Consider the following 12,354-nt stretch of genomic DNA (forward strand, 5'->3'; position numbering starts at 1 on the left):
ATGCTGTTAAAAGCAAACAGTGAGCTACAGATCTTTAATGTGAAGGTACCTCACTGTTCGTGTTAAGTCTCTGAACAACAAATAGGACTTTAGATAAATATGTAAACATTCTTCTTCTTTACCCCACCTTATTTAGCAAGTTCAAGTGGATCATGTTGTGATTTCTTGGAAAAGTGGCCCAAAGCATCTCAGAATTTCCATTTTGATTGGATTCTTGAAGATTTAGATTAATTTTCAAATGTGCAGTCTGATAATTTTATTAACTTGAACTTGGTCTGCATTTGCCCAGAGGAGTTAATGTTAAGTGCTGGGCTATGGGTCATGTCACAAATAGGAGTAGAACTCTTTTCTGTTGAAGGTGGGGATGGCTGTGGAAGGCTCTGGTGAGCTGACTCAGCATCTCAGAATTTTTTCACAGATGCTTTCTGTGAACGGAATAAATGGTTTCAACTTGTTAGCCAAAAAGTAACTGAATGAAATAATGAGTTGCTGAAACAATAAATCTGAGGCTAGAGAGTAATTGAAAACAATATGCTGTTCAGAAACCAGTGTAATTCGAGCCAAACTTGGTTATAGGCTTTGATTTAGGGAAGCTCTTGAGCCCTCCTAGCTTTTCTAGTTGGGAAAGCACTGAAATATGTACTGAGACTCCTGCTGAATTTATTTTATTTGAGGTCCATTAATGGTGCGCTCTGACTTAGCCGAGTGAGCTGCTGAGCAGTAACATGAACAATAAAGTTCTTGGCAGGACTGACAGGTAGGACCCCCATGTCTGAGAACTATTCCTCTTGAAAAATTAGCCAGAACTGTAAAACAGAAGATTCAAGGGAGAAGAAATACATCTTGCATATAACTGTTTATCTCCCACTTTTTTTTTTTTTAAAGGCTCAGTGGCTTGTCACCATTCCTGGGAGAAACTGATGCGGAGACGATGAATTATGTAGTCAATTGCAACTGGGATTTTGATGCAGAGGCTTTTGAACAGCTATCAGAGGAAGCAAAAGACTTTATTTCCAGACTACTTGTGAAAGAGAAAAGGTACCTCCTTCTTTGATTGTGAGAACAGTGTAGCACCTAATAATATTTATTTCCTTCCAGCCCATTGTTTGAATTACAGTCAACAATGAGAACTTATGTGACATTTTCTTGTGCTGTTCTGTGCTTACTGGACAGTTCCTCAAGGCAGAAGAGAGGAAGTCTGGAGGGATTTGCTGTGTAGAAATGTGTCTTTAATATTCCTTCTCTGCATAAAAGCTATTTTGTTTGTTACTTTGAATTCTTACAAGCCCTGTCATAAATTGTGGAGAGAAAAAAAGAGAAGTTTGAGTACACAGACAATGAATAGAAGCTGCAGCTGTGAAAATGTGCATAGTTTTCTTCTAAAGTGGTCTAAGTGCATTTGGTAGATATTAAGAAGCATTTAGGGCTTACCTCTGCATGTTGGTTTCTCATTTTGGGATCAAGTAAAGTAAAAAGTGATTGTATGTATGAAACGACAGAAGAATCAGAGTGACGTTGATGTCAGAAAATGGCTATGAGGTTGGGGTAGGGTGGGTAGAAAATAGTGTTCTCTTGCTGGATGACGATACAAAACTAATCAAAACAGGAAATGATGCATACAGTAAACCAGAGGGGAATGTTCGGGGGGTATTTCAAGGAGTGCTTAGAATATTACCATCTTCCAGATCATTACCTGAATCAGACAAATCAGTTATAGTACTTAATTACATTTTGAGTCAGAAGTCATAGAGTTTGTTTTTAAAAAATGCGAATTTAAACTTGTTTAAAAATCTTGTCTCCCTGCCTCCCTCACAAGATTTTCCCTATTTCTCAAGGCTTTTGGATAGGTTTTCACATTTGGGGCCATTGTTGAATGTCTGAGAATAATGTCTACTTAGCTGTATCTAAGTTTAGGATGAATGGACATATGTGCTTTTTAAATACGAGGCATAGAATAAGCCTGCACTCTCAGGACAAGTAGATGGCACCACGACAATTTTTCTTCATGCAGTGATTCTCTCAGCAGTTCTTGATTTCCATAATAAAATTATACATAAACTGATGAACCTCTACAGCTGCTTCTTCAAAACAAAATCCAAAGAAGGTAAAATAGAGTATTTGAACACCAGGCAGCCAACCCATTGCATAGCCTGTCAGCAGCTTCTCACACCACTCATCCCTTATGCTGGAGAGTGCAGGATGTTGTTAGGATTCTATGCACTGGTATGAATAGCATCTCAAGAAGTCTTTCCACTCACTTGCACTGGTTTATTTAAGGCAAACATTTATGTAATCTGTAGGTTGAGGAGCCCAAGGTTCAGAGAAAATGGCAAGAGGGGTAGCTGTGCTTACATGGTACTTTTTTTTTTTTTTTTCATGCAGCTGCCGGATGAGTGCAACACAGTGTCTGAAGCATGAGTGGTTAAACAATCTGCCTGCCAAAGCCAAAAGGTTTAAGCTTCGCCTGAAGTCCCAGTTGTTGCTGCAAAGTTACATAGCTCAGAGAAAATGGAAGGTAATTAGCCTGGAAAATCTACTGCCGGGGGAAAATCAGCTCAACCCAGGCAGGTTCTGCTTTTCTGAATATTGGCTAATTTTTACTATATTATTGTAAACATGAGTTTAGGAATTCTTCAGTTTGTTATTTGAAGTTCTACATTTTTTTTTTCTTTACAAGTTCAGAGGCTTCAAATGCTATTTAGCTCACTCTTTTTTTTTTTTCTTATAATGGAGACATTTTTGCATTGACAACAGTTGTGATGGGATACAATGAAAGGCAGTTTTGTTTCCCACTGCAGAGAATGGAAGTCTGGGAGAGGAAAAAAAATAGGCTTAAAGACATCAAGAAAAATTCTCAGAACCTTTCTGATAAGCCCAAGACTTCTCAGAAGTAAATTGTGAATGAAGAAGGAAGTGATAGACTCCACTCGTATATCTATTGGTTTGTAAATAATTGATCCTGAAAGATGAACGTAGTCATCTTTTACAAATAAACAATGGAGGAAATGCTAAGAAAACTCAGATCCATCTCTTTCTGTCCTGTCACTGGAAAGTTGCAATTCCTTATCAAGAAGTTGAATTTTATACCTTCTCAACTCTTTGACTTGAGCTGTTTCACTCTTATGCGTTTGTGTTGTAAACAAACATGTCATCTAAGACATGACACTATAACTCATACTAGTGCAGTTCATGGTACCAGCTTTCTGTTCTGCAGTAATTAGTGGTTTCTCAGTACAAAGCATTGCATTACTTCCTGCTGGCAAGATTCCAGTATCATCCTTCAGGAGTCTTAGAATTCAACTAGTGGCAGATAATTTTTTTGCTTTGCACTGGGCCCTGTATACCAAGGCCAAAGTGCTGCAGCCCAATTACACAGGTAACCATGCTGTATCCATAGGTAACCATGTTCCCTGCGATGCAAAGACAAGTACTGAAAGCTGATCAGCCTTTCCTCAGACTTTTCTTGGATTTTATTTGGCATTTCTGTGAAGGAGGAGTGTCAGTTTTAGTGTATGAAACTAAGACTTTGGGAGCTGTAGAAAGACTGTTTCTTGCTTTAAGTGAGCTGATATACCTGAGGCTCAGACAGTGATTGTTTTCTGACCCTGTACTCAGTTTTCCCAGAATCACAGAATGGCTGATGTTGGCAGGGACCTCGTGTCCACCCCCTTTGCTCAAGCAGGACCGCACCCAGGTGGCTTTTTATTAACTTGAAGGACAGAGGCACCCTCTCTGTGCAACCTGTTCTATTGCTTAGTCACCCTTATGGTTGAAAAGGATTCCTGATATTCAGATAGAACCTGCTGTTTCAGTTTTTTGCCGATTGCCTCGTCTGTCAACACTGAAAAGAGCCTGGCTACATCCTTTTTGCTCCCTCCCTTCAAATATTTATAGATATTGATAAGATTCCCTTGAGTTTTCTCTTCCAAGCAGAGCAGTCTCAGATCTCTCATCTTGTTCTCATAGGAGAGACTCCAGTCCCTTACTCATCTTATGGGCCATTTATTAGCCTCTCAGGTTTTAGTTCTCTCCTGTAGTGTGGAGCCTAGAACTGAACACAGTACTACAGCTGTGGCTTCACCAGTGTTGAGGATCACCTTCTTTGAGCTGCTCACATTAAACAATGCAGCCTGGGACACCATTAGCTACCTTTATGCCAAGTGCATGCTGCTGACTCATGTTCAACTTAACATGTTCAAGCTCCATGAGGACCTTTAGGTAAATAGATTGTCTTTTTTTGCTGAAGGAAAATCTAGAAAGAAAAAGTCTTTTACCTCAGTTTTACTCACACTCAGACTGATCTGTTTTGTTCACAGAAACATTTTTATGTGGTGGCTGCTGCTAACAGGCTGAAGAGATTTCAGAGTATGTCTGTCAAGCTTGCATAAGGTTGTAAGAAGCAACTACCATACCAGAAGATGGATGTGAAACTATAGAAGAACTCAATATCTTCAATAATTTCTATCTCGTATATAATGTCAAGTTTTGCATCTATCTTTCTCATATATTGCATGTTAGTGCTTAGTTTCCTGAAATGTCTCAAAGCACAGGCACTGAAATAACTTAAGAAAACAGAATATACTTTGTTTTGTTCTTACAAGCTTTTAGTTGTACATAGTGATGAAAAAATAGGAAGTTAGTGGGGCTGACCTCTTCCTGAAGGCTTTATTGGTCTGTTTTTACCAGAAAAGACCAGCAATTTTCTGGCTTCTCACACCAAGCGTGGGATCTCTAAAGACTTTCTTCACAACTGCTGTGTACATAATCAGTTTTAGTAGACTGCCACAAGAATAGCACGATATTTTCCCTCAGGATTGTTACTTAGGCAGGAAGATCAAACTTTTACTTTTGTGAGAAGATATATAGGTGAAATTGCCACAAATAAAAATTAGGCAGTGGCTGCTGGGTTGCTCTACAAATATCTCATAATGTCCTGGAAAGACTTCCAGACACTTCATTTCACATTTTAAATGTGTCAATGCTTTTCATTGGGTGTGACTGCAGCCCTTAGTATTGTAATTTTTGAGACTTTTTTTATCCTTTTCAAAGATTTTAATGCATTTTATCTGGGAAGTTGATATGCAGAACACATTCTAATGCTGTTCAGCTCCAGAGAAATGGTGTATTGCCAGAATCTGCTTTTGCCTCAGCTAAAACATTGAAACCCTTTTTTCCCAACTTGCTCTCAAACATTAGACTTCTTCTTCACAATACTAACTGTTCATGATGTCTAAAGAATTGAAGCCACTTACAATTTCTCAGCTAAAAGTGTAACATTATTTATTAGACCTGTTTCTTTCATTCCTGTTCTAGATTCTGTAGAGCTCAGTGTAAGCTGAACAGGCTCTTTATTAGTAATACTTTCTGGTTTTCCTAAAACTGGTTTTTCAGTGAAGACATCTAGCTGCTGCCAAGCTCCCATTAATTTTATAGATTTTCATATCCCTTAAATTAGCAAAAGTGCTGGTTGCTAATAAAGAGGATTTTATGAATGCCTTACCCTAGCCTAGTTATCTTTTTTCCACTCTAGTGCTTCCCACTTATTCTAATCCCTGGACTCTGGACTGGTGCAGATTTTCTACTATCAAGGCAGTGAAAAATGATTAAAATCCAGTGAAGTTATCTTTACAATGTATCACCTTCTGTGAAGGCCCACTTTTGTTCGTATTTTCCTTCCACTGTGGTTCTGCATGCTAAATGGGTTATATTCTTTGGTCTGTATATTTCTGAGCTAATACTAATAAATTACATTAAAAGGAACAGGCCCATTCCTCCATTTTGGTTTAAAAAACAAACATGAGAAAGCATCTTTGATTAGGTCTTAGAGAATGTAAGATCTCACCCCTTTGCCACATGTTAGATACCAATAGCAGGTGTTTTGTTACAGCTTCTACTGGGGGTTCATTAACTAAGATTTTTCTCTGCACGCCATGCATTTGTTTGGAGTCCATTCCACAATAAAATTACTGTTATGTTTCAAGACTCTCATCAGGTATGAAATTGGCTTTTGCTATTTAAAGGTGACTAGAATTTATTTCTTTTTATGCTTCAATTACACTGTGAGATGAAGTGAAAGGTAATTTGCTAGTAAGCTTCATTTTACCACTTACTGTGTAGTACTTCCTCTATTTTTGTAAGAGGGTAATACATATAGCTGTTCTCTGCTGTCTTATATTTCCTCTCCACCTACAAAGAGAGGATGCATCTGGCTTGCTATTTTGTTCTTAATAGAAACCTTTTCAGCTTCTGTAGCCACGTAATTCTGCAGTACAGTGAAAACCATCTCTGCAGCCTCATGGGATATTTCATAATGTCTTGCATGGTCTACAGAAAGCTAAAAGAACACCATACACAGTGTTTGCAAGACACTGGAACAGTGAGTGTAGAAAAACAAAAAAGCAGGTGGCCCCATAGGGTAATAGCTACAGCTGGAATCAGCTGTCTGTATTCCTGACGTTATAAGCATCACGCAGGCAAGCGAGGAACATGCTAAGAGTGAGATATTTGGCAGACCATTAAAATACTGTTGAGAAGCTCAGATGGGAACACTGTTTAAAATCTAAGTGCTCAGACAGGAGCTTATTTCCCTTCATGCAAATAAGCTAAGGAGTTTCTGGGTTGTTTTGAAATGATGATTTATAAAAGTTAACTTGTTCATACAACTCAGCAGAAGATAAGAAATGGGCAGCAGAATTGGACTGACTTTATTATAGTAACGCTAGTTCTGGACTGCTAAAAATTGTGATTTTCTTTCAAAAATAGTTACTTTAAGTTGTAATCTAAATAGGTGGGATGAAAGTATAGGATGACACAAGTTGCCTCTAAGACCTATGGGTCAGGGCACTCTTCAGTTGAAGTTTATACTCCTGAGATAGAACAAAAAGGTCTGTGTCCCAGCTTCACTAGGTTCGAAATCCTTGTTCCCTGGATATCTTCCACAGATGAGTCCTCAAAAGTTTTACATACAACAAGCTTGTGCATAAAAATTCATGTCTTAATCAGAAGGAAAAGCTTTGCATATCTTTATTGTTTCCTGGAACAGCTGGGCCCCCTTACATACGCAAGAGACTTCAGTCTTACACAGGCATAAAAACTATGGTCAGTTCAGTGAATAAGTGTCTGACAGTTTTAAAAATTACTCAGTCTTTAATTCATCTGTTGTTTCTGCTGTTTAACAAGGCACAGTTAGTCTCCTCCCACTCTTTTTCATTGTCTACTGCCAGTTAGAGGCACAAGGACATATGACATCATTTATTCAACATCGTATTAGAGTGTCACCTGCTGCTTGTACCAAGAAAAATGAAGCTGTCCTACCACCTAATGCTACATCTGCTCAAGTACCAGCCTGGCAAATAATTAAACACTCTTCTTCCAAAAATCACCTCAATTGTCATTTAATAAAAATAACATTTAAAAACTAGCTCAAAAAATAAAATTAGCTGAATACCAGCCAGTCATCGCTTGTATGCTACAGGAATTGTTAAGAACAAAAGGACTGTTAACATTAAGAGCAAGCAGTAGTGATATTACAAGGTGGCACTACAGAAACAGTACCACTATTTGTCTCTTGTGCCTTAGCAGCATTTTCCAGGATTCTCCTTTTCCATTCTTCATAGTCTTGCTTTGTTTCAGTCTTTCGCTGTTTACATGGAATCTCATCATCACGAACTTCAGAACCTATGTTTTTTAAAAAACAAAAAAGTGTAAGTGCATGATGGGCCAGCAGCAGCACTGTGTTGCTGGGAATAGTCAGCCAGTGTACAGAGATCAGCCTATTCATGTACAGAGACCATTACTGCACTATCTCAACTCTGTGGCTTCCTCCTCTGCCCCTCTCCCAAGATGGTCACCTTCTCGCTTTTCTGGTTGAGTGTAAGAGTTAACTCTACTAGGACTACTCAGTATAATAAACATTGTCCTTTTGCTGTGTTTAATTAGTCCTTTTATTATAGCAGATTGCAGAATGGTGTCAACCAATTCTTACTGCTTATTCTACAACTAAAATACCACTAAGCAGCAACAAAACCCCAAACTACTCTGGTAATCTTAGTTCACAGCTAAACACAACTTACCTTCTTTCTCACACTGCTCCAGGTCAGTCTGCTGGGTTTCAGATATCTCTGCAGCTAATGGAATATCATCTTCTAAAACACAAACGAACAAAAACGTTGAGTTACTTTACTTCTGAATGATGTGGGGGTCCCGATGATGTTATTCTACATCTACATTCTACACTGCTCACGGCAGTGATGCCTTCCCCCAGTGCCCTCCCTCTGTGACGTATTTTTCCTTCCACGTTGCTGCCTGTTGTGTTAGCATAGCTGCTTGTGCAGCAAGTTCGTGAATGGACTTAACTGACTGACCTGGCTGGGAAACAGCTTAGCAGGCAAGTGGTGTTTCCTCATCTAAAAGGTTCTGTTAAAGACTGACAGCCAAGCTGTATATGCAGAGGTGCCAGCACCCTGCAAGGGTTGCAAGGATTGGCTGGCTGCTTTACCTAGTGCTGTCGCTGCATGTGTAACCATAATGATCAGCTAAGTTCATACCATAAACACATTGCTGCCGTTCTTGATTATTCACAAAGCATTCTCCCTTCTGTACCATTTCCACAACATTTTGCATTACAAATAGCCACAGTATGCTGTCTATTTATACCTAACCTGAAAAAGGAACTCCATCTGCCTTGAAGCTGCTTTTGTGGTGGGATAACTTCTCTATTGGCAGCTCCATGCCTTAGCAAGAGCAGCTTTTGGTTTGGATTCAGGCAGCACACTCTAGAAAACATTGCGGTATGAAATATGAAGTGGAGGAAGAATATTGTCAGTGGGAGAATGAGAATAAAAATCTGGGGAAGGAAAAAGGAGATAAATAGGAAGGAGCAAAGATACAAGGACAGGAAGGAACATATACTTCAATCTTTGCCTTCTGCTAAAGAGTGGGGAGAGCTGGAAGTTCAGCAGTAGGTGAGAAAGACTCTGTCTGTCTGCTGTGTGTGGAGGCATGGTGTCAGGTAATGGTTGAATTACTACTAGGAGATCAAGGTTTAGCTGTGTGTTAATCCTGCAGTGGAGGAAAGGAAAACACAGGAGCATCAATTAAAGCAACAGAGATAGTAAACGGTTTATGCTAATTTCCATATTATGTTGCTATGTTAAAAAGGATGAAGAAAGCAGGCATGGATGAATCCAAAATGCTTTAGTGGTATGGGAGAAAGAGGGGATAACTTCCAGCAGCAGAAAATGTAAAGAACTGTGAGCATTACGGAAGAGGATAGGTATTCTGGGCCTTGCCATGTTCTAAACTGTTGTGACTTTCCCAGAAGCAAAGACTGTGAGTGGGAACAGGACCGAGGGAAATGCTGGAATGATGGGTAGGTTTGGCTGAAATAGTTGAAGTGACCAAAATGAAATCACCAGCAGAAATGAATGGGGACACTGTGAGCCGAGATGATGGGTAAGCTGTATTACAACGATAAGGTCAAAAACGTACTGCTGAGTTGCTGGCTTATCTTCTCCATCTGACTGCACAGACGATCAAATATTGCTTTTTTCACTCCAGATATAGCCAACATCCTAGATTTGTCCACTTTCAGCTTCAAACACCTGTAATAGAAAATTAATTTATCTCTCCAGCAAGTATCACTCAGCTGAGATGATATTTATTACTCTACCAACACTGCCTTTGGGAAGGAAGAGTCAAGATGGATCTGGAAGTGAAGCCCACGGTTAGCTCGAATTATGAGTGGAAATTCTATGAGGAAAAGGTACTTCATAGGTTTCAAGGGAAGCAAGGCAAAATACCACTGAATGGGTCTGCAGTCAAAACATTTGTCAAGAGCTATGAAACTACACAACACCTAAACTGTTCACTGCTAAAAGGCATAATATTGAGAGGGAAAATATGTACGTGCAAGCAAATTCTTTCCAATTGTTAAATGTGTCAGGCTCTCCTATTGCCTATCTCCTGAGATGATGCTGGTCTAAAGCTGAGACAAATCCATCCCCCAAATGTTAGAGCCTGAGGATGGGATGGTACAGGTGCTGTAGGTAAGCTAGCAGCAGCCATTCTTTCATCTTGAGCAATATCTCACCAAGCGACATGCAGAACTTCTTGCTTTATGTCTAGCTCCAATCTACACTGACAAGAGAAGAAAGTTCTGGTTAAATCTGAAAATATTACTACTGTTATACTGGCTTGGTGGACTTCTTCATCTACTGTCAGGGATAATATGTCTACATGGAATTATCTGCTTCATCAATCACACACCAGAAAAGACAGATTTCATTTCTTCTAGGACAAGTAATTCAAAATCCTCTTCTGTATGTTTGATGTAATATTTCTGTTCCCCCCTGAAAGCAAATTCAATGTAGGCTGGAGATTTCCTTGTAAAACGGTTCTTGTGTTAGAGATGTCTCCATTCCAGGAGTAGAGATGCAGAATGCACCAGGAAAGAGCCTTTAGCCATGCTGAATCAATCAGTTGCTTACACAGTATGCACTATTTCTGTTGAGTGTCTTACCAGGTACCTAAGCCTGTAGAAAACCCCTTACACTGTACTTACCTGCACGCAGTGAATAGTGCAGCTGCTATAAATAGTGGTTTTGAGAAATCAAGTTCCATTTGCTGTGCTTCAGGGAGGCTGGATTCATACCTAAAGAATAACAGAGTGATAGTTGTATAATGCATTTGCTTCAAATGAAACTTTTGAAATTACTTTGTCACGTGGTACTCAGCAGTTAAATACTGGATATCTCAGTCCTTTGAAACCTAGTCAAGCACAAAAAGCTGCTACTGGTTTTGAGGAGCTTAACAGACTGGGGAATAGAAGGGAATGGGGATCACCTCCTCTTCTTGATTTAAAGGTATTTTAAGGTAGAGATCTGAATCAAGGTATGTCAGTATAATTTCATTTGTGCTATCCGCTTATGCTCGCTTTTATCTTTAAAATTACATGAAGATACCTTTAGACGGATCTGTCCTATTACAAAGGGTACAACTATAGATTTTTTGATCTATATTTAAACCTTCACCTGTACAATATATGGTGGATGACATACTGAATGCTCAGCATTGTGAAGAATTTAACTTCTTATTGTTCACCTGTCCCCAGGCTGTTTAAGTACCCACGGTGTTCACAGCCTTTGTTCCCCACCAGAATCCTCGGAAACCCCACCAACATTTAAACGTGCTCAGCAGCATAACAGCACTCCAAAGTTTTCCCCTGATTGCTCTTGTTAAAGTAGATTTTACAGCCAGGTGTTAGTAAAATCTTTTGGAACCCCACTGAAGTGCCGTACCTCATGTTCTGACAGGTAATGTGCCCTGTAAGAGATCTGCTTCTCCAGAACGGTTGTTCCTCCTGCCTGTTTCTTCTGAACTGTGCCATGAGCAGCAGCTAATTATGGTGCTACAGGCAAAGTCCTGTCTTTTTTATACTGCTCTGAGCTGAAAAACTGGAACTTGAGCAGCGACTTACTGCGATCCAGAGGCTCAGTCTTTCTAATGTGTTTTAAGTGCCTAGGCAACGTGCTGTCGGTTCCAAGAACTCGCCTCGTGGGCCTTCAGAGGCAGCCACCCCCAGCCGGCTCCTCACCCGCGTGGCACGGCGCCGTACAGCCGCTCACCTCTGCAGGATTTCCGAAGCCGCGCTCAGTGCCTCCGTGCAGCATAACCGCACCGCCAGCTCGCGCATCCCCAGCCGGGCGTTCACCCCCAGCAAGCACTCCAAGGCCTTCACGGAGCTCTGGTACGCGGTCTTGTTCAAACCGGAGAGTTTAACAAAGGAGCTCTGTTCGAGATAAAGAAAAAACACGAAGATCGGCTCCCTGCCCAGAGACGGCGGAGGAACTACGCGCCGCTTCCGACGGCAGTACGGCGGAGACCCGTGCGAGGCGCGGGAGATTTGGGGCCGGCTCACCTTGCCGGCGGGGTGCTTGGCGCAGCGGGCCGCCAGCTCCAGACACATCACGGCCAGCCCGCTCGCGGTCACGTGCGCCATCAGCCCCGCGCACTTCACCTGGGACAGCCGCAAGTACTCCTCGGCTTTCCTGCAAAACACCACGGTGACGCGGAGGTGGCGGCGGAGCCTCGTCCGTAGGTGACCGGGCTGCGTGCCGGGCCCGGTGCACGCAGGACAGCTCCTCCCGCCACCCCTGCTGGTGCTCCCGAGCCGCGCTCCGCGCTACCTGACGACGCGCGGCTCGCCGATCCCCAGCCGCACCGCCAGCCGCTGTACCGCGTCGCGCTCCATCCGCCTCGCTCTCGGTTCCCGCCCGCTCTGCCCGCGGCGCGCGGCTCCCGACCCGCCACCGGCCTCGCCGACCGACCGGTCCGTCCAGCCGTCAATCGTCCCCG

At 41.5% G+C, this 12,354-nt stretch overlaps 2 protein-coding genes across 8 annotated transcripts in view; one reads left to right on the forward strand and one right to left on the reverse strand.

Moving 5' to 3' along the window:
• Nucleotides 1-5,760, forward strand: part of MYLK3 (myosin light chain kinase 3) — a 38,000-nt gene extending 32,240 nt beyond the window's left edge. For 5 of the 7 annotated variants that reach the window (XM_085235161.1, XM_010717776.4, XM_010717773.4 and 2 more), the window contains 3 exons: nt 886-1,038; nt 2,383-2,564; nt 4,317-5,760. In XM_085235161.1, coding sequence (XP_085091287.1) covers nt 886-1,038; nt 2,383-2,564; nt 4,317-4,345 — 364 coding nt within the window. In that variant the 3' untranslated portion in view covers nt 4,346-5,760. The remainder of the gene's footprint in view (nt 1-885; nt 1,039-2,382; nt 2,565-4,316) is intronic. The other 2 variants (XM_003209777.5, XM_085235160.1) reach the window with 1 other exon arrangement.
• Nucleotides 5,761-7,005: 1,245 nt separating this feature from the next.
• ORC6 (origin recognition complex subunit 6) lies at nt 7,006-12,348 on the reverse strand. The gene is made up of 7 exons (XM_085235174.1): nt 12,186-12,348; nt 11,918-12,047; nt 11,625-11,788; nt 10,562-10,651; nt 9,490-9,602; nt 8,073-8,144; nt 7,006-7,677 (listed from the first exon to the last, which is right to left on the reverse strand). Exons 1-7 carry the CDS (start codon nt 12,248-12,250, stop codon nt 7,505-7,507), a joined length of 807 nt encoding a protein of 268 aa, XP_085091300.1. The 5' UTR covers nt 12,251-12,348; the 3' UTR covers nt 7,006-7,504.
• Between the last annotated feature and the right edge of the window lie 6 nt (nt 12,349-12,354).

This window comes from Meleagris gallopavo, chromosome 13 (assembly GCF_905368555.1).
Source record: "Meleagris gallopavo chromosome 13, MGAL_WU_HG_1.1, whole genome shotgun sequence".
Lineage (NCBI taxonomy): Eukaryota > Metazoa > Chordata > Aves > Galliformes > Phasianidae > Meleagris > Meleagris gallopavo.